A 22,020-nucleotide genomic window follows, 5' to 3' on the forward strand; every position below is an offset into this window, starting at 1 on the left:
CACTCATTCAGCACATTCCATCTGGACACTCTTTGTGCCAAACATTGACTACAACACTAGACATATAAAAATACCACATGGTTCCTGCCCTTGGAGGAGTCCAGAAATGAGAATAGACACCTAAACAGTTACACGCAGGCTCAGCTTCCCTTAGGGGAGGTGGGATGTTATAAGTTAATGAATGAGCAAATTACGATATTGTATGACAAGTGCAGCAATTGCAGTGCAAGGGAAACCCTGGCACAGTCCTGTAAGTGAGGTCCAAAACTCAACCACCACCACCATGAGGTTATAAGGTTGGAGTCATGATCAGAGTGGGCCTGCGTAGTTGGTGAACTGGGAATCCCATGATACTGGGAGCCACTCTCTATTCACACATGACTGAATTTGTATCCTATCAGGTTGTGTTCATGGGGGTTTTCTGTTAACACATCAAGGATATCAAGGAAGGCTTCACAGAGAAGGTGACATTTCATCATGGTCTTGAAGGATGATTTGAAAGGAAAACAAGGTGTGTTTGAGCCACCTGTGGCTTAGAATAGACAAGGTGGGGACAGCCGGAAAAGTCCACAAACCACTTACAAAGTGAGTGTGAAATAAACAATGTAAAACATGCTTTCATGAGATAATATGCGACACAGAAGTGCCTACAACAGGTGGGTACTCAAAAGATTGTTGTTGTTTTTTGCTGCTATCAAAGTGTGTTGAGTAGAAAGTCCATTGGTCTATGTTGAAGCAGAGTGCCAGGTCTTACTTCAGAGGCACCTCTCAGTGCGTGTGAATTGCCAACCTTTTAGTTAAGCCCAGCACTCTGCTATTTGAACCACTATAGACTCTATTCCAAAAGATACTAAAACCAAATCTCAGTGCTGTCTAGTAGATTGCACTGCACTGAAATGATCCTTTCCACTGCCTCTCCTACCTAACACACACACAGACGCACACCACACCATCTCCTCTAGCACTGAAAGTATGCTGAGACCCTCTCTCTGAAGGCTTCTTCCCAGCCATCTGACCATTTTGTATCAGCCAGACAGCCATGGACATGAAACAAGTGACTTGGTGGAAGATAAGAAACCAAAACATATGGCGGGTGCTTGTCTAGAGAGCATTATCAACTCATCCCCATAACACAGGCACCGGAATCTCAGATTAAAAATAAAAGAAGGCAGATGTAGCTTTTGCCGCCCTCCAACCACAGAGGAGACTCATCGTCATACAATCACTGAGAATATTAAGTTGATTGGCAAGAGCTGAGCTTTGTAGACAGGACAAAATTCCCCACAGCTAATCTACAATGGAATTGTTCAATGTCAGACAAAGCTTTAATAATATTGTTCTGGACGGCGTTGGATGTAAATATCCCACTCTTCATTTCGTAAGCAATCAAAAGGAAGTTTTATAGATAGGAGAGCATGAACAGTTATAATATCTGTGCCAAAGAACACAGGCAACATCGACAAATCAAAGGATGCTGTTGCCTTGAAAGGCTTCGCTTTGTGCCTTATCTCCCATCTCCTCTTCTGTCCAGAAAATTGTGCATCAGACACATTACAAAAGATCACACTTTAAACGTTGCCCTTGACATTATTAAAAAGTACAGGATTGGCAAATCAGAGTGAGAAAACAAAACAAAACGAAGAACAAGCCTGCTAAATCTGGACAGTCCGGAAATCACAGGGTGGGGGGTAGGGGGGATTAGTTAAACACCCACTGTGTGTCAGGCCCTTTGCCTTTGTCAGAAGCAGTATCGCAGCCCAGCTAAAAGTAAGGAACAGTGGAGCTACCTAGCTCTGTTTTATTTTTGTCTGGCTGTGTGGCCTTCAGAAAGCTAGTTAAACTCTCTGGGCCTTAGTGTTTCATCTGTAAAAGGAGGTTGAAATTAGGGGACTGCAAAAAGTTCATGGAAAAAAATGGAATTGAAAGATAATGGAATTTTCCCACAAACTCTTGGAAGCCCCATTTTATGCACCCTATGTGGCTCTGTAGGGTAAGCAGTGGGCTGTGATCACAAGGTCGGTGATTCAAACCCACCGGCTGCTCCCTGAAAACCCTATACAGGGTTGGAACTGATTTAACAATGACAATAACCTGTATGTAGTAGAAATGGTTGTAGTTCAACTACTAACCTGAAAGTTGACGGTTCAAACCCATCCAGTGGTACCATGGAAGACAGGTCTGGCAACTTGCTTCTGTAAAGATTGGTGGTGGTTATGTGCCGTGGAGTTGGTTCTGCCCGTAGTGATCCTGCATAGGGTTTCCTTGGCTGTAAATGTTCACGGGAGCAGAAAGCCTTATCTTTCTGCCATGGAAAGGCTGGTAGCAGCCCATCTCATGACCCCTACACTACCAGAGTTCTTTATTAGACCTAGGAAAACCCTAGACAGCAGTTCTACTCTTTAATACATGGATGAGATCACTATGTGTGGGCATTGGTGGGTACAACAACCAATGTGGTTTGTTTGTTTGTTTTTTTGTGAAAAAAAAAATGTATTTCATTAGATGATTTTGAGGATTAAATACAATAAATTTTAGGTCCAGGGTCTAAAACATACAAGTACTCAGTGAGTGTTGTCAATCATTTAAAGAAATTTAAAAACCAGTTGCTGCTGGGATCCCACGTGTGTCGTTGGGTTTTCAATGGCTGATTTTTCAGAAGTAGGTAGCCAGGACTTTATTCCACAGTACCTCTAGGTAGACTAGAATCTTCAACCTTTCGGTTAGCAACTGAGCACGTTAACCATGCACACCACCCAGGGATCCCATCCAGGAGGCAAAAACAACTCTCATTTTCAGATGATGGAGTTAAAACCCAGAGAGGTCAAGTTTGTAGCTCAATATGACTCAGAGAGTAAAGCGGGATTTGAACCCGCTTATCAACTCATGAGCTATAAGTCTGTCCTCTAGGGAGTGGGGTTTGAAATGGGTCCCTTTCTCACACCCAGCTTCTGGGGTGTCCAGGTCAGTGGCCTGATTATGAGCAGCTCCTTAAGTAAAGAGCAAAGAACGTTTGAGAATGACTTTTTACAAAGAATCGACTTTTATTTATAGTGATGTTCCAGTCATTAATTTCCAAGGAAGAAAGCCCAAAGCAGAAGCAGGTTCATTAAAAATTTGACATTCGTAATTTAATTAAATTGAGTCTTTGCGTCTCATTGCAGAAAATGAAAGGTTAGCTCTACACTAGTTCTCAATCCATTTCCCCTGGTGGGCTCTCTCTCCTCCCCTTCGCTTGCTTGCTTCTCCAAATGTTTACCTGAGCCAGCCCTCCCACCTCAGCACTCACAAACACAAGCACATCCCAGTCACTGCCTCAGAGTGTGGGTTGATCACCACCACCGCTGAGGAGGGCCTCGGGGTAGCTCCTTTCATGGCTCCACTTGTCAAGGTAGAGAATCAGCAAGGACCTAATATGGACTCACCCACAAGACAACAGAAGCCTCATGGGAGCAGGGAGAAAGCCTGTTGTTCCCTCAGTGCAGTTGTTGTTAAGTACCCCTCTGGCTCATAGGAACCCTGTATAGGATTTCCAAGGTGGGTTTGAAGCACTTAACCTGTGATTAGCAGTCCAGTGTTGATCCTACAGCGCCACACCCCACAATAAATCCTTGTTGCATGGGGAAATTAATACATGAGTAAATAATTTACCAAACAACTAATTAATGAACATGCAAGGGTCTACCTGTAAGTGCCTCATGGCCTCTCTGGCCAGGTGAAATAATAGCCTCTGACATTTTCTGCACCTCCTATGTGCCTGGCTGGGTCTTCACTACTGATGTCCACTAGACTTTATCATTATCACTCTTTCTCAGATAAAGGAAGAAGGGCTCAGAGAGATCACATGACTCAAGGTCGCACGCAGAATAAGACAATGGCAGCACTTGATTTCTGACTGCCACTTCCCTTGGCACTGAATTGTCTCTTCTTTGAGAGGGAAGGGAGGGTGAGGAGGAGGGAAAGCATTTCTTCTGAGGCTTCTGAAACCTGCAAAGCTGTGGGCAGGAAAAGGCTGCTGAAAGGGCCTGGGGTGCCCTCTAGAGTCCAGGCCAGTCCATTTTCCCATCTTCATTGACATACCCACCCTCTCAGTCCAGAATCTCTGAGCTTTCTCTGGCCTCAGGGCCTTTGCACATGCTGTTGCCTCTACCTAAACACTCCTTCTGCCCTGCTAATTCTTACTAATCTCTTAGTGTTCGGCATAGGTATCAGCTGCTCCAGAAGTCAGCCCTGACCATTCAGACAGGGTGGTAGATGTCCTGATTGGTAAGGTAGCCCATCATTGGTAGGTGCCATGGAACAAATTTCCACTCATAGAGACCCCAGGAGGCAGAGTGCAACTACCCCATAGGTTTTTCTAGGCTGTAATCTTTCTGGAGTAAGATCTCCCACAGAAATGTTGAGTGGGTTTGAATCAACAACCTTTTGGTTAACATATCCCATCCTAACACATCTCCCACTGAACTGGGAGCTTAGTCACTTATGTTATATGTACTATGTGCCCAGCTCTGTTCTAAGCACTTTCCATACCTGAACTCATGTAGTCCTCACAACAACCCTGTGAGGCAAATGCTGAGGAAACTGAGGTTCACAGAGGTGAAGAGACCTGCTCAAGGCCCCACAGGTTTGGTAAGCCTTGTGGCTTCTTCAAGTCTGCACTCCCTGCCACTGGACAGCAGTGGACGGGTGCTGGGATAGCAGCCTGGGTGCAGCTGTGACCCTCCTTTACCATGGGGACTTCCAGGCAGGGGGGAGGCCTGACCTGCAGAGCACAAGCAGTTCCAACTCGGGGTGGGGGGTGGGACAGAGGGCAGGGAAAAGGAAAGCTGGGTTGAACTCCAGGCACAAAGAAGTGTATCCTACCCCCCACCCCCACCCCCCCATAATTGGCGGGTCATGATGCTCTTGCATCCTTACAAAGACTATTCCCTCTAGGTAACAAAAGCATGCTTTCAGCCAGCCCTGGTTTGTGTTTGTTCTGGTTGTACGTTGTACATTATGTTCCTCTACTCCCAATTTTCCCCTTGGAACAGGTCAAGCTGATGAGAACTCAGGTTCCGTTTTTCCATCTCACCGCCTATGCTGGTAGCAAACGGCCCTTACAACTCCCCCTGAACCTGCTGGGCCAGGGTACCCTCTGTCTGCCAGGCAGATCACTTTGGAAAAAAGGGCCTTCTGGTTAATGAGCACCCACTCTGCGCCAGGCTCTGCTTTAGGATGTGCCCTAGTGTTTGGTGAGATCAGCGCAACTGTGCCTAAGAGATAAAAGGGACTCTCTGGTCTCCTAGCAAGAGGTCAGACAACCTTTGTGGGACAGACAAAATTCACACCCAGGGCTACACTATCAAGAATTATGAACCTGGGTGCCCACTGAGAAATTTCATATGCGAGTACACTAACCTTAGACACTTGGCCGACTTAAGTGGTGACCTTCCGGTGACCTTCCGCATTTACAGAAGAAATGAGTCCCAAGACATACCTAAAGGGGGCACTGCTAGGAAGCAGGGTCAGGGCTTGAGCCCAACTCACAGGCTTTGTTTCTCCTCTCCTTCCCAGTTCTCCCCAGTCATACGTGTGGAAACCCAGGGAGGCTGCCTAACGGTGTCCAGCAGGGCTCCACCTTCAACCTCGGCGACAAAGTCCGCTATAGCTGCAACCTTGGCTTCTTCCTGGAGGGTCACGCAGTGCTCACCTGCCACGCCAGCTCTGAGAACAGCGCCACGTGGGACTTCCCCCTGCCCTCCTGCAGAGGTAAGTGGCTGTGGGCGCAGGCAGCAGCCGGGAGAGGATGTGCGGTGGGTATCCCATGTACCCCCAGTAGAATACAATCCCCAAAGAAAAAACGACACCCTCCACCCCTGCAGGGCATTGGGGATGTACAAAGGAACTTCAAAAAGTTTGTGGGCATTGAAAATAGAAGATATGGAATTTCCCCTCAAACTTTTTGAAGCCCCCGCATATTTGTTTCCTGGGGTGACGTTTTGGAACAGAAATTTATCATCACACAATTCTGGAAACTGGAAGTCCAAAGAGAGCTCTGGTGGTGCAGTGGTTAAGCGCTCCATTGCTAGCAGAAAGATCTGAAGTTTGAATCCATCAGCTTGCTCTGAGATGTCGCAGCCGGTTTCTGTAAAGATTGCAGCCTTGCAAGCTTTATGAGGCAATTCTAGTCTGTCCTAGAGGGTTGGTGTGAGTTGAAATAACACAAGGGCATGTAACAACAGAAATCCCAAATCAGGGTGTCGACGAGCTGGTTCCTTGTGGGGACTCTGAACGAAGAACCATTCTGACGCTGGCTGGTAGGACTCCTTGGCTTGTGGCCGCACCACTCCGATCCCTGCCTCTGTCTTTACATGGGCATCTGTGTGTGTGTCTCTGTCTCTTGTCTTTATATAAGAACAGCAGTCGGATTGGATTGGACTTGGATTTGATTAGTATGGACTTGTGTTAACTGAAAATGTCTTCAAAGACCCTATTTCCAAATGAGGGCATATTCACAGGACTTTAGCCTACTCTCCATCGCATGTACCCTCTATAGGTCTTGGGTATTTCAGGGCCTTCTTGGCCTTAGCAGACCTCCTGGCCTTCAAGGCTGCCTTCTGTCAGACTCCTCCCACTGCATCTACAACATCTGATGTCCCTCTTTCCACCACAGACCATCTCTCCTCTTACACATGGATCTTGCCTCCGCCGTTTTCACACTGACTGCACCCTGGTGGCTATTCTCGTCCCTTACCTATAAATTCAGCCACTCCTTACCAAATAGTTTCTTCCTCTCATCCTCCAAATATGCACAAAACCTCTTTGCCCAATACTCACCCCCCAAAAGATCCCATTTCCCTTTAGTGCTGTTTCTGCCTCTCCACAGTTAATCAACTCATTCCAGTTTGTCGGGACTTTCCCATTTTTAGATCTGAAAGTCTTGTTCTGGGAACCCCCTCAGACCTGGGCACACTGGGACAGTAGGTCATCCTACTCCCAGCCTATTACTTATTACCCCCCTCCCCACCCTCACTTAAAATTAAAACTGGTTGGTTGCCTTTGAGTCAACTCTTGACTTAGGGTGAATGCGTGTGTGTCAGACTAGAACTGTGCTCCACGGGGTTTTTGATGGGCAGACCTTTCAGACGTAGATCACCGGGTCTTTCTTCTGAGGTGCCTCTAGATGGATTCAAACCATCCACATTCATAATTTTTGTTGTTAAGTGTTGTTGCAGCAGTTCTGACTCATAGTGACCCTGCTGCATAGGGCTTGTGAGGAATGGCTAGTGGGTTTGAACTGCCAACCTTGTGGTTGGCAGTCCAGTGCTTACCCTAAAGCGCCACACCAGGATAGCCAAGCTTATTTCTAAAATCATTTCGAATGGCTTTTATTTGATGATAAAGAATAATGCGTAATCTCTTTTGAAAAGCTTACTAAACACAGAAAAGAATGCAACATTTCCCCATTTTTAACAACTGTCTTGTACTTCCTTCCTGTTTTTTTCCTATACGTATTATTGTTGTTGTTAAGCACTCTTTAGTCAGTTCTTACTCACAGTAACCCTGGATAGGGTTTCCAAGGAGCTGCTGGTGAGCTTGAACGGCCGACCTTGATTTAACCAAACCTTGCAGCCTGGCGTATTAACCCACAGAGCCATACCAGGACTCAATATCTATTACACCTATACATTCATTGTACATATGTACATAATTGAGATTCTAATGCATGTAAACAGTTTTATAACCACCTTTTAAAAACATTGAACATCACATCGTAGGAGTTTCCCATGTCACTAACCCAACCCTGAACCAAAATTCACTGTTGTGAAATCATCTACTCATAGCAACCATAGGACAAGGCAGAACTGCTCCTTAAAGGTTCCAAGACTGTAAGTCTTTATGGAAGCAGGAAATATAAGGGCGACGAGAATCATCTGCCTCATCTGCCTCCTGTAGAGTAGCTGGTGGGTTTGAACAGCCGGCCTTGTGGTTACCAGCCACTGCACCACCAGGGGTCCTTATCCACATCCAGTCCAGCATCTCAAAAGCACCACTCAGCCCTGCCTCTCCTCCTTCCCTCCCGTTTACTCCTCTGCAGGCTGGCCTTCGCCCCCAATATTCTGCACCATGTTGACAAATCAGATGGGAATGATTCTCACCCTTGTATTTCCTGACCTCTCAACAGCCTTTTGCACTACTGACCACTCTTTTCTTCTTGAAACTCTCATCTTTAAATTCCATGGGTCCCAGGATACAGGTCTGGGAAGAACACTTTGAGGAGATGAGAAATGGCTGGAACAAGGTGTTCACTCTTTAGTACAAGTTTTCCCTTCTTTTTTGGAGGGAGTCTTTCTTAATTACTATTGCAAGGGTAACACCCACTTTCTTCTGTCTACAGCAGGGGTGGAAAACGTTTGACACATATATTGCTTCTTCCCACTCCCATGGCAGATGTAATTAATTGATCGTAGAATGCTCTCTGCCATAAATTCCTTCTCCACAAAAAAGCCACCATAAATCAATCAGTCTCCACCTATCTCCACATTTCTTTGTCATTCCTCAGCCAACAAACAGTACCTGCCTCAATCATGTGGTGAGGCCCAACACAACCACTGTCCCCTTTGCTGCCTCTCTAAGTCCCCTCCTCTCAGGCTTCATTTCTAATTTGGGGTGTTCTCTCTCCAGGTGATTGGCATCTTTGGGTTTACTGTCACTCATGCGTCACCATGACTACCACAGAACCACTCAGAACATGGACCGTAGTGTCCCATCACCTAGATTCAGATGCTGAGTGACTCTGGACTAGTTACTCAACATCTCTGGGCCCCACTCAGTTTTCTTAACTAAAAATGAAATGAAATAACAGCAGTATACTTAATTCATACTGAAGGAAGTAAGGTCCAAGTTGATAAATATTGTGGCCCTGTAGGATAAGCACTGGACTGCTAACCGCATGGTCGGCAGTTCAAACCCACCAGCCGCTCTTTGGAAACCCTGGGCGTCGCTATGACTCAAAACTGACTCAGTGACACTTAACAACAGCAATGTGCAGGAGGCAGGAGTGGTTCTTGTAGAATTCTAGTTGTCCACATGGGACCCTGAAGTGCAGACACCACCCATCTGTCAGTGGAGACCCGAGGGCTCCTAGAATGCTGAACAGGTTTCAGTGGAGCTTTCAGACTAAGACAGACTAGGAAGAAAGGCCTGGAGATCTATCTCTGGAAGCTCAACCAATGAAAACCCTATGATCCCATTGTGCATGGGGTTGCCATGGGTCATGCCAACTCAACAGTAGCTGACAGCAACACTGAACCCCTCATGGGATGTCCTTCAAATGGGGTGTGTCCAAAACCTATGTTCCTATTTTTACCCCCAAACTTGCTCTTTCTGCTGCCTTTTCTAGTTCAGTGAAGTGTCACTGTCATGGATTCAGTTGTGTTCCCCAAAAAATATGTTGGCTGGGTCCTGATTTTCTTTATCATTGGCAGTTGTGCATTGATATTACTTGGCAGTTATGTAATGATGTAATCACCCTCCACAATGTGACCATCCAATTAGTTGTAAGGAGATTAGGGTGGGATGCCATCCCGTCACTCAGGTGACAGCCCTGATGAGACATAAGGAGAGTTCCCCTGGGATGTGGCCTGTATCACCTTAGATCTTACAAGAGATAAAAGGAGACAGAAGCCAACAGAGAGAGGCACCTGGCTACCACCCAAAAATAAAAAAAAGAGCCCCAGGAGCAGAGATGTCCCTTGGACCTGGCTTCCTTTGCTGAGAACCTCCTAGACCCAGGAGAATATTGATGACAAGACACATGGAGATCTTCAAGGGGACACTGGGCCCATGGCTTTTGGAAGGAGACAAGGGCCTTCCTCCAGAGCTGGCTGAGAGAGAAAGCATTCCTGACAGAATTAAGACCTGTAGCCTCTTGAGCTATGAGAGATGAAATGTGTTTGTTAAAGTTGTCCACTGGGGATATTGGCAGCTCTGGTAGCGTAGTGGTTACGAATCGGGCTGCGAACCTTAAGGTCAGCAGTTCGAAACTACCAGCCGCTCCGCGGGAGAAAGATGAGGCTTTCTACTCCCGTAAAGATTTACACCCTCGGAAACCTTATACAGGGTCGCTATGGGTCGGAACCGACTCGACGGCACTTAACAACAACAACAATAAGAGAACCAAGACAGTCACTGTCCACCAGTGGCTTGTACACTCCCCTCTGTCCCTTACTGCCCACATCTCTGGTCTCCACATCTGATGAATCTTCCTCTGTCCAGTCCCCGCCGCACCTCTGCCCTTAAGCAAAAGGCTATGACTGTGGTCCAGGTCTTACTTAAATTTTTTTTTTTAATTAAAACAAAACTATTATTAATTAATTTATTTTTAAGTTTACAGGTTTACAGGGCAGACTATCAGTTTTACATTCAACAAACCATACTTTGTTTCATTGCAATGATTACAATCCCCGCCATGTACCATCATTAACAGTATTTACTTCTATTCCTCATATTTTTTTTTAATGTGCACATACAAAACAAACCATATATAGTCATTTAAATGTCCAAGAGCAGCCTTTCTCGGTCCATGGGCCTAGAGTCCTCAGCTCCTCTCTCTATGCCATCACCTCTGCCGCCACCATCTCTGCTCTTGCCGCTTTTCTACCCACTTGATGTTCCTAGGGTCCTGTGTTCCTTAAATGGAAGATTAAGTACTTGCCCCTTTTAGTTACACAACTTCTACATTTGCCTATGTGACCATCGCAATTAGTCCTGATAACAATCACTCACAATTGAATCATAAAATCCTATCACCACCATTCTCCATCCATTTCACCAGATCCATCTGGAAAAGAGGGAAACTATTCAGTAGGGACACTACCTTAACCCCCCATTCTAAAACTAAGTATACTCTTAAAAGCTTATAAGCTGCCACTTCATGCCTTTATAACTTCTCATTTTTGATAGCCAGTGTCTGAGTTGCCTGTCCCTATCAACCCAGTGTACTGAGGAGACAAACCCAATCCTTAATATGAAGGATCTTTCCATTTCAGTTGGAATTTTGAGCAACTGCATCCATAAGCAAAGGTCCAGTTCATCAAATATTAGCAATTTATGCCTGCTCCCTCTATCCAACTTCTTTGTCTTCATCTGGTTGAGTTTTGATCAGCTACTCATCCAAGCTAGGTCAAATGGGTACTATCTACAAATTTGGGAATTCTCACATGCTTCCCCCCACTTCAGTCCAGCTGGCCACTGTGCTTTCAGCTCTAGCCCCCAGTAGCTGGGTCAGTGTCCATGGGCTTGGGAGTTCACATGTCTCCCTAAACTTCAGACCAGCCAGCCCTTCCTCTTTTAGTACTTTTACCGTAATGGTCTTATGCAATATTTGTCCTTTTGTACCTGACAATTTCACTCAGCATAATGTCCTCAAGGTTCATCTACATTATGAGGTGTTCTTCAGCTTCTTTGTTATTCTTCAGGCTTAGATAGTATTCTTTTGTGTTTATGTATCAAAGTTTGTTTATTCATTCTTCCATTGATGGGCACTTAGGTTGTCTCCATCTTTTTACTACTGTGAATAGTGCTACAATGAACATTAGTGTGCATATATCTACTTGCTTTCCAGTTCATATTTCTTGTGCATATATACTAAGTAGAGGAATTGCTACATTATAAAGTATTTCTATTTCCAACTTTCTGAAGTGCCATACCATTTTCCAAAGCAGATGAACCATTTTACAATCCCATCAGCAATATAGGAGGGTCCCAGTCTCTCTACACCCTCAGCAGCATTTGTTGTCTTTTGTTTTTTTGAACTTCACTGTTATTGCTGGTGTGGGATGATATGTCATTATTGTTTTGATATGCATCTCTCTAATGGCTAATGAAGGAGCTCTGGTAGTGTAGTGGTTAAGAGTTGGCCTGCTAATCTCATAGTCAGCAGTTTGAAACTGCCAGCAGTTCCACAGGAGAACGATCCCATAAAGATTTACAGCCTCAGGAACCCTATGCAGGGTCTCTATGAGTTGGAATTAGCCACCACCAATGGTAATGATTGCAGACATTTCTTCATATGTTTGTCGGCTGCCTGAATGTCTTCCTTGGTGAAGTGTCTATTCATGTTCTGTGCCCACTTTTAAATTAGGTTATTTGTCTTTTTCTTGTAGAGGTGTTGCAATTTCTTATAAATTTTAGAGACTAGTCACTTGCCTGATATGTCATTGCAAAATAAAATTTCCCAGTCTGTGGGCTCCCGTTTTACTCTTTTTGGTGAAATCTTTTGATGACCATACATTTCTAATTTTTCATATGCCCCAGTCATCTCTTTTGTCTCGTATTGTTTATGTGTTATTTAAAATGTTTGATAGTCTATGTATGCCCTTAAATTTGTTCCTATTTTTTCATTGATGATCTTTATAGTTAGCGGGATTTACATTTATTTAAGTCTTTAGTCGATGTTGAACTTGTTTTTATATATGGTGTAAGATATGGGTCTTGTTTCATTCATTTGCAAATCAATATCCAGTTTTTCAAGCACCATTTGTTGAAGTGGCTCTCTCTTCCCCCATTTAATGTATTTTGAGTTTTTGTCAAAGATCAGTTGTCTGTATGTGGATGGATTTACTTCTGGGTTCTCAATTCTGTTCCATTGATCTATGTATCTTTCATTGTACCAGTATCAGGCTGTTTTGACCACTGTAACTGTGTAGTAAATTTTAAAATCAGGGAGTAAGAGGCCTCCAATTTTGTTCTTTTTAAGCAGTATTCCTCTTATCCAAGGCTGTCGCGATCATTTTTTTTTTCCATTTCTTTAAAGAATGTTGTTGGAATCTGGATTAGGATTGTGTTATGTTTGTAGATTGCTTTGGATAATATTGAAATTTTCACAATGTTAAGCCTTCCTATCCATGATCATGGTATAACCTTCCATTTTTGTAACTTGCTTTTGGTTTCTTATAGTAGTGTTTTGTAGTATTCTTTGTATAGGTCTTTTGTTTGTCTGGTTAGATTTATTCCTAAATATTTCTATTGTAAATGGTATTGTATTAGGAAGTTTACCATCCTTTTCTATAGTTTCCATTCCTTCTTTTTGAGGCACCTCCAGATGGACTTGAGCCACCAGCTCAACTGTTCTGTTAGCAGCTAAGCACATTAACCATTTGTACCTCCAGGAACTAAACAAAATCACCTATTTCCCAGAATCCCATCAGAGCCTCTTTAACCCTGACAGGTCAAGCTCAAATTCCTGAGCATGGGCCCCTTCCAGAAAGAGTCCCAGGCTGACCTTTGTAAAATTCTGCCTCTCAGTTTTTCTATCAGTATCTTCCAATTTAGCCATGCTGGCTAATCTTGTTTTTAGGAGGGCTTCCAGTCCAAGGAGCTCTGGTATAGTGTTGTTGTTGTTAAGTGCTGTCGAGTCAGTTCCGACCCATAGTGACCCTGTACAGGGTTTCCGAGGCTGTAAATGTTTACGGGAGCAGAACGCCTCATCTTTCTCCCGCGGAACAGCTGGTAGTTTCGAACTGTTGGCCTTAAGGTTCGCAACCTGATTCGTAACCACTACACTACCAGAGTAGTTACGAATCAAGCTGTTAAATCTTACGGTCAGCCCTTTGAAACTACCAGCACGTAACAATAACTAGTCCAGGGACTGAGAGTTGGTTTTGCCCCAAGACTGGGAAAAAACAAAAGCCGTCTCAAACTCTCAGCCTAGCTGCCCCACTCCCCACCCTCCCTGTGCCTCTGATCCACTTTGGATCAACTGATCTGCCAGAAGCTGCAAGGATATCCAAAAATCATTCTCAGGAATGTCAGCGACTTTCTGAAAGTGCGTTTCCAAACTGCTCTTCCTTTGGTGACCCAGCTAAACAGGAACAAAGGATGCTTAGCAGACCCTCACTCCATGCCAGGACTATTGGTCACGCCAGAGTTAACAGGTTCATACTCGGCAAAGAAGAAAAGCCTTTTGGCCTTTCTTCCTCTCATGTAGAAATCTCAAGGGCTGGCATCTGGGAGTGGATAAACCTCATCCACTGGGCAGTGGTCTGTAAATATTTGCTGAATGAATGGATGGCTGGGTGGTTCTAATTAATGGCCAGGATCCTGTAAGCTTGCAAGCCCTAAAGGGAAATTACTGGCCTGGGTTACCCCACCTGCCCAGCATTGCTGAGCAGCACAGAGCTTCCTGGCAAACGTTGAAGAGTCGTATACTTCTACATCATCCAGGAAATGTCAGGTAACTGAGCAAAAGGTGGGCTCAGGCTCAGGAAACTCTGGCAGCACAGAGCAAGGGGAACAGGGAACAGCTTAGACCAGGGGCTGAGCCAGCTGACCTGTGTGTCCACCCCATCAAAGCTCAGTCCCATTCCCCAAGAGAAGGGGCAGGCCCTGCAACCTCCTTTGGCTTTGTGTCACTCCGAGCACCTGTTCAAAGACAGAGAGGTCCCTGGGAGGTGCTGAGCTCGGTGAAGCCTCTTTGATCAGGAGAAAGAAGACCATGTGGATTTCAACAACTGGCCTCTAATTCAAGACAGGCATTGGCCTTGCATCAAAGAAGGCCACATGGGGAAGGATGGAGTGCGGGTGCTGCAGGGGCTTAGAGGCAGGTGGCACAGAGAAAGCTGGCCTGAGCAAGGAAAACTTGGCCTCTGAGGTTCCAGCCAAACACCGCGGGCTGCCACCAGAGCAGTGGAAACAGGCATTTTGGTCTACAGATACTTGAACTGCAAGAGCCAAGCTGCAGTCCCCATTTTCTGGAAACTGCTGAATGTGAAATCATGGCAGTGGTGTGGTATCAAGCATGAAAAGAGCCTGGAGTCAGACAGGCCTAAGTTCAACCTTCGTTTTGCCAGTCCCTAACTGTGCAGTTGCTTGTGCTCTGCTAAACCACTTTGGATTTGTTAAGTAAAGACATAACAGCCTAACACAGCACTGATTGTTGACTCAGTCATTCACTCAACTACTCAGCAACTATCTATTGAGTACCTACTGTGTACCAGCCAGTCAGTCTTCCATTCAATTATTATTTATGGAGCACCCACTTAGGAGCAGATACGGTTCTAGATAGAGAGTGCCAGTGATCGAGTCAGACCCAGTCCCATGATCTCATGGAGTTTCCTTTCTAGTATGGGGAGCAGAACAGACCCTAACCAAATAAACACAGTTCAGGGTGTGATCAGCACGGTATGAAGTTAAATAAAGCAACTAGTGATTAGGAGCCTTGATGGCAGAGTGGGTTAAGTGCTGGGCTGCTAACTGCAAGGTGGGTGGTTCAAATCCACCAGCAGCACCTAGGGAAAAAGAGGAAGCTATCTACTCCTATAAAGGAACTTCTGGTGTGGCACTGTAGGGTCAGCAGTGAACTGCGAACCACAAGGTCGGTGGTTCAAACTTATCAGCTGCTCCTCAGAAACCCTGTATAGGGTTGCTATGAGTCAGAACTGACTCAATGACACTTAACAACAACAACTCTTATAAAGATTTACAGCCTTGGACACCCTAAGGAGCCTGATGGGGTTGCTGTGAGTCAAAATTGACTCTACAGCAGTGGATTTGGTGTTTGATTCAGTGACTAGGAAGGCTAATCTTGACTGGGTGGTCAGAAAGGACCACTCTGAGGAGGTGACATTTGAATGGAGCTCTGAATGACAAGGATGAGCCCATTATATGAAAACCTGGGGAAAGGCATTCGCTGCAAAGGCACAGCTGGTGCAACGGCCCTGAGATGGGAAAGAGCTTAACTTTTAGAGGAACTGAAAGCCAGTCCCTGTGTCGAAGTAGACTGAGGAGTAAGTGTAGAGGGCAGGGCTGTGGTAAAGCAGGGTGCAAAGTTGAGATTTGAGTCTCAGTTCAATAGGGAAGCACAGGCAAGCTTGAAGCAGGGCTGCTATAGTCTGACTTCATGTTTCAGGAAGATCACTTTGGATGCTAGAAGGAATGGGGGCTGTAACTTAGCAAGGGGCACAGCAGATAGTCCAATGAAGAGGCCATTGCAGGCATCTAGTGTGGAGATGGTACCTTTTGGCTGAGGGTGGTCATGGCAGAGATGGGAAGAAGTGTGTGGAGTGGGGTTGTGGTTTAGGGAAGAGCTAGTGGGGCTTGCTAATAGATAGGATATAAATGATGATGGAAGAGGGGTCAAGGCTGAGTCCTACAATCTTTCTAGAGTCCTGGGTGCATGAGGTTGCCATTGACTGAGATAGGGAAGACCAGAGCAGGGGATAGGAAGCAGATTCTCATGGGGCGATGGGCCCTAATCCTAGGGAGCATTGAGAGGGCTCCATATGCCCAGATTTATGGAGCTCTGATAGTGTAGTGGTTACAAGTTAGGCTGCTAACCTCAAGGTCAGCAGTTTGAAACTACCAACCGTTTCATGGGAGAAAGGTGAGGCTTTCTGCTCCTGTAAAGATTTACAACCTCAGAAACCCTATACAGGGTTGCTAAGTGTCGGAACCAACTCCACAGCACACAACCGCCACCACCAATCTGAAGATGTCTGTGAGCTATCCACAGTGGGGAATAGTCATTCTGCAGCTGGGAGTAATTTCTAGCTGAGTTAGAAAGAGCTCTAGGAGAGAAACCAGAGACCTTAGGATAATTGTGTAGACAGTGAGGAAGGTCTGGGTTGCATGTTGCGTGCTGTTTTGAGGCTCTTACTACCATGCCAATATTAGCCAGCATTTACTGAGCATTCACTGTGGACGCTCTGCATCCAAAAAACCTTCTATGGGGCACAGTTCTACTCTGATACACACAGAGGTACCATAAGCTGGAATCAACTTGATGGCCGCTTTTTCTGTCTGGCTTTTGTTTGTTTGTTTGTTTGTTTGTTTTTTAAATAAGGTTGGTTTCAGTGGTAGAATCTGAACCTTCCACGTAGGAGACCCAGCTTTGATTCCCAGTCAGTGGACCTGTCAGTGGAGGCTTATGTCTTGTTATGGTGCTGCACAGATTTCAGTGGTGGTTCTAAACTAAGAGGAGCTAGGAAGAAAGGTCTGGTGATCTACTTCTGAAAGTCAGCCAATGAAAACAGACCGATCCCCAACTGGTCATGAGGATGGTATAGGAGCAGGCAGCATATTTTTAAAAATGTTCTATTGTGCATTGAGTAAAAATTTACAGAGCAGATTGTCAGTTTTACATCCAACAAGTCGTACCTATTTTTTCATCTCAATGATTACAATCTCCTCCATGTAACAACAGTTATCCCACTTCCTCCCGTGGTTGTTAATTCCATTCCACCCTCCTTCCCTTCCCTGCTCAACCTTGTCCTTAGGGAAATGTTGCCCTTTTGATCTTGAATGAGTGACAATTTTATGTTGAGTATACCTCATTAGTGTTGTTGTCACCCCTATATACCTATCTTACTGTTTGGCTGAAAATTTGGCCATGAGGTGAGTTCCATGCCAGACCTGAAGAGTGGCCGAGGGCCATATTATCAGGTTCGTCTCCATCTCTTCCTTTAAAAAAAAAAAAAAAATACAGACTTTTTATTGTGACTCCAGTGAAAGTTAACAGACAAGATCATCAGCTTTACATTCAACAAATCCTACACTTTGTTTCATCTCAATGGTTGCAGTCTCCTCCGTGTAACAATTTTCCCACTTTCTCCCTGTGGTTCCTACTTCCATTCCACCCTCCCTTCTCAACTTTGTCCTTAGGGAATTGTTGCCCTTTGGATCTTGAATGGTGACCATTTCATTATGAGTGTAACCCACCCCTGCCCCCTATAAACCTATCTATTGTTTAGCTGAAAATTGGTCCAGGATGGCGAGTTCCATTCTAGATCTGAAAATGATGAGGACCATAGTCTCAGTGTCCTCCAGTCTCTTTCTGACCAGAAAGCCCAGTCTTTTTTTAACTAATTTTGACTTGTGTTCCACATCGTCTTGTACTCTATCCAGGACCACCTTTCAGAGCAGTAGCAGTAGCTGGGTATCATGGAGTTCTTCTGGTCTCAGAGTCCTGGGGACTGATGTTCACTCTTCCATTGGCCCATTGGACTAATTGATGACAAGCATCCTCAATTTTCAGCACTCTTCTGTTTTCCACACTCACAGAGACAATATAGAACATTGTCTTTGTGGACTATGTTATGCCAACTGACCATGGTATTCCCTGATACTATGGTCCTGAGTCCCCAGACCCAGAAACTCATTCCCTCGAGGTGTTTGATAATGTCAGTTTTTCATCATTTTGCCTGCTGTATGCTCCACTTTATCCATAGGTGCGTTTGCAACAAAGGTAAATACCCATGTAACAGATCCTCTGTCAAACCCTGATATATTTGTGGGTACACTCCCACTCTTGACCTGGCAGCATTATGTTTCACTGTGAATGTGGTTGCCATATGTTAGAGATCAACTCAATAACAGCTAACAATAATAACTATATGCCAGACTCTGTGTTATCGAATCCCCACATGAACCCTAGGAGTTATGGCTGTTTACAAATGAGGCTAAGAGAGGTGAGGATGGCACACAGGATGACATGGCTAGAGGGTTGTGGAGGCAGGATTTGGACTCAAATCCATGTCTCCAGCCTTGACCGTGACCTTCACCATCTACTTCAGTAGGGGACAATGGCCCATGACCTGTGGCAGGAGACTTCTAGAGCTCCAGGGTTTGAGAGTTCAGCTCTTGGAGGTGCAACCCTGCACAGACCCCCCTGCACACACCCAAGAACCCATTCTCTACCATGGTGCTTCCAGGAAACTGCTCCTAGCGCCCCCTCCCCCAAGTCAGGAGCTTCACTGCAGCCACTGAGACTGGGGAGGCAGAAAAATAGATGGGTCAGGGTGTGGTTGTTCTGGGCCAGACAGTAAAATGTGGACAAGTTTAAAACCTTGCTAAACCTCAGTTTTCTCATCTGCAAAATGAGGAAGCTAATACCTATCTCTCAGAGCTGCTTGAGATTAAAAGAAAAAAATGCAAGTAAAGCTTGTTGTTGTTGTTGTTATTGTTAAGTGCCATCCAGTAGGTTTCAACTCATAGTGACCCTTTATAAGGTTTTCAAGGAGTAGCTGGTGAATTTGAACTGCTGACCTTGGGGTTCAAACGAACCTTGAAAGTGAGTGCTTATAAAAGCTCAACACGAGGTAATTATAGAGTAGAATACCATCTGTCTACATTCATCCCCTTGGTGGCAATATCAGGGAAAGTACCTGGGTCTGGGGGTACTGGTAATATTCTCTGGCAATTTCTCAATTTGGGATATGGGTATATTTGGTAAAGCCACACTAATAAAGAGTTTTTTAAAAAAACAAAACAGTTGAGTCCATTCCAACTCATGACAACACCTTGCGTATCAAAGTAGAATTGTGCACCATAGTTTTCAATGGCTAAAGTTTTGGAAGTTGAACACCAGGCTTTTCTTCTGAGGCACATCTAGGTGGACTCAAACCCCTAACCTTCTAAAGAAGTTAATCGTTTGCACCACCCACAGATGTTACATAGTTACATCTTTCCAGAAGAGGAGGGTACTGTGTATTTTGGGTACTTAGACTAAGGCATTCTCAGTCTTGCACTTAAAATGCAAGATGGCAGCCTCTCCTCTACGGCCAATTGGGAATTTCATTTCCAGGGAGGCTGAGTGGTACTGGAAAAGGAGACTATGAACAGAAACCCAATGCAGAGGACTCTAAAGCTCCCAGGCACCCAAGACTGTGCACTGGAGTTGTCTTGCAAGGGGAAGGGTCCAGATTATGATGTACTGGGTTTTGTGTGTTCCTCCTGAAATCTGTGAGTCATTGTAGAGTTAACAGTCTACACAGGGACCTGAGAGACGGCTATAGTTAATTATATATAGTTATTTGAAGAAACTTCAGTAGAACTTAAAATTGATCATAAATAAAGTCATAAACTTAGAAAGCTAACTATCAGCATAACACACCTGCATCTTGAATATACATGGTTTCAAATGCTCATTGCCAGAGAAGGAGAAAGTGTAAATTAATATTTAGGACTGCAGTGTTAGCTGAAGGTTATACTTTATGACTCTGAAGTTGTAACCATGAAATATGATGCCTTATTTACAGTGTGAGAAAATCTCCAAACAACTTTTACAGCCTCTTCCATCAAAACTGGAGGGTGCAAGAGCAAGGATGTCAGAGGAAGGAAGGGTGACTAAGACGGGAAGGGTGCCATCACCAGAATAAACCAGCGGCTCTGGTGCAGAGGGTCTCAAGTTCTCAAGTTGTTGGCCCCAGAAGCGCCCTGAAATCATTGTCTAAAATGGGAAATTTGGTGGTCTTAACATGGCTTGCTAGACTACCATCAAGCAGGGAAGTGTGGTGATGGAGACCAGGAGCCTGGGGCCAGAGACTCAGCAGTTTACTGTGTGACCTTAGGGAAGTCACTTAACCTCTCTGAGCTTCTGTTTCATATTTCGCTTATTTGTTCAACAGGTATCTACTGAGTGTTTGATATGTAGCAGGAAATGTGCTAGATGCTGGGGCCAGAATAGACATGGTCCTCACATCTGTCTACAGTCTCCTGAGCCCCCGGGCCATGAGACAGTATTTTAGCCATCTCGTGCTGCTATAACACAGATGCCACGCGTGGGGGGCTTTAATGAACGGAAAGTAATTTTCCAAATTCCAGGCATTGGTTCTAGGGAACAGGCTTCTCTCTGTGATTCTCAGGGGAGGCCCTGGTTCCTTTCAACTTCTGTTGCCCTGGCCTTCCTAGGGTTGTTGTCGACCTTCGCTTGGCATTTATCTTCCTTCATTTGTGCTTATGCCTGTGCCTAATCTCTTTTTATAACTCAGGAGTGATTAGGTTTTGGACAGTTCCTACACTGATAATGACCTTGTTAACATAACAAAGAAAACCCTGTTCCCCAAAGCAATTATATCCACTGGTTTAGAGGTTAGGATTCAGACCCACACTCAAGAGGAGAGTGGGGTTTTCTTCATCACTGTGGGTCCTGCTCCCCGTGTTTTTAACTTGGCGGCCTCTTCCTCCTCCCTCTCCACCACACACTCTCCCCTGGTGACCACGTCCTCTGATCTCCCCTTGCCAGGCTGTGGAATGCCCTCTGTTCTCTTCCTCCCTCTGCCTCTGCCTGGCTCACGCTTGGTAACTGTCGTAACTTTCCGTGCTGTCCCTGCCTCTGGTCTCCTGTCATCTTTCTGCTCAAACCACACCCTCTCTTCAGTGCCTTGGGTCCAGAGTCATCTTGCTAATATAGATCTGGGCTTTTGAGACCTGCTGTAAAATGCTGTAAAATGCTCTTCTCAAAGCCTGCAACCCCCTTAGCTTGATCGAGGGTCCTTTATGGCAGCTCTTTCCCCTCCCTTTGCATGTCTACCCTCTCCATACCTTCAGGCCCCTGCTTCTGAATGCCGTTTCCTCTGTCTTTTCCAACTTTTCCTCTGTTTTTATCCAACTCCTTTTTTAAAGTTTTAAGCTAAAAGTCCCTTCTTTTACTGTGCTTCCGTAACACCCTTCCCCACCCCCAGAAGCAAACCAAATCTAAACAAACCTACTGCAGTCAAGTCGGTTCCAACTCATAGCTACCCTGTATAGGGTTTCCCAAACCGCCGACCTTGCAGTTTTGCAGTCCAGTGCATTAACCCACAGCACCACACCTGTGGGACTCAAAGACCCTATGTTGTTGTTGTTAAGTGCCGTCGAGTCAGTTCTGACCCATAGAGACCCTGAATAGGGCTTCCGAGGCTGCAAATCTTTACGAGAGCAGAAAGCCTCATCTTTCTCCCATGAAGCAGCTGGTAGTTTCGAACTGCTGACCTTGCGGCTCCTTCAAGACGCTATAGGATGGAGTAAAACTACTCTGTAGAGTTTCTGAGGCTGTAAATCTTTACAAAAACAAACTGCCTCATCTGACTGCATCAGAGTCACTGGTGGGGTTGAATTGTCAACTTTTGGGTTAGTGGCCAATGCTTAACTCACTGTCCTGCCCAGTGCAATTGAAATCAAGCCATTGTGGCTAGGGGTGCAGACAGGGTCAGTGGCCGGGCAGGACTCAGGGGGACCTGTAATCCCAAGGCTTGCTGGCAACTGATATTGACAAATCTCTGG

At 45.2% G+C, this 22,020-nt stretch overlaps 1 protein-coding gene across 1 annotated transcript in view; it reads left to right on the plus strand.

The window, feature by feature from the left end:
• Nucleotides 1–22,020, plus strand: part of CSMD2 (CUB and Sushi multiple domains 2) — a 933,956-nt gene that overhangs the window by 347,877 nt on the left and 564,059 nt on the right. Inside the window, 1 exon segment of the mRNA XM_006862126.1 lies at nucleotides 5,554–5,748. Coding sequence (XP_006862188.1) covers nucleotides 5,554–5,748 — 195 coding nt within the window.

Source organism: Chrysochloris asiatica, unplaced genomic scaffold, assembly GCF_000296735.1.
Source record: "Chrysochloris asiatica unplaced genomic scaffold, ChrAsi1.0 scaffold00047, whole genome shotgun sequence".
NCBI classification, from domain to species: Eukaryota; Metazoa; Chordata; class Mammalia; order Afrosoricida; family Chrysochloridae; genus Chrysochloris; species Chrysochloris asiatica.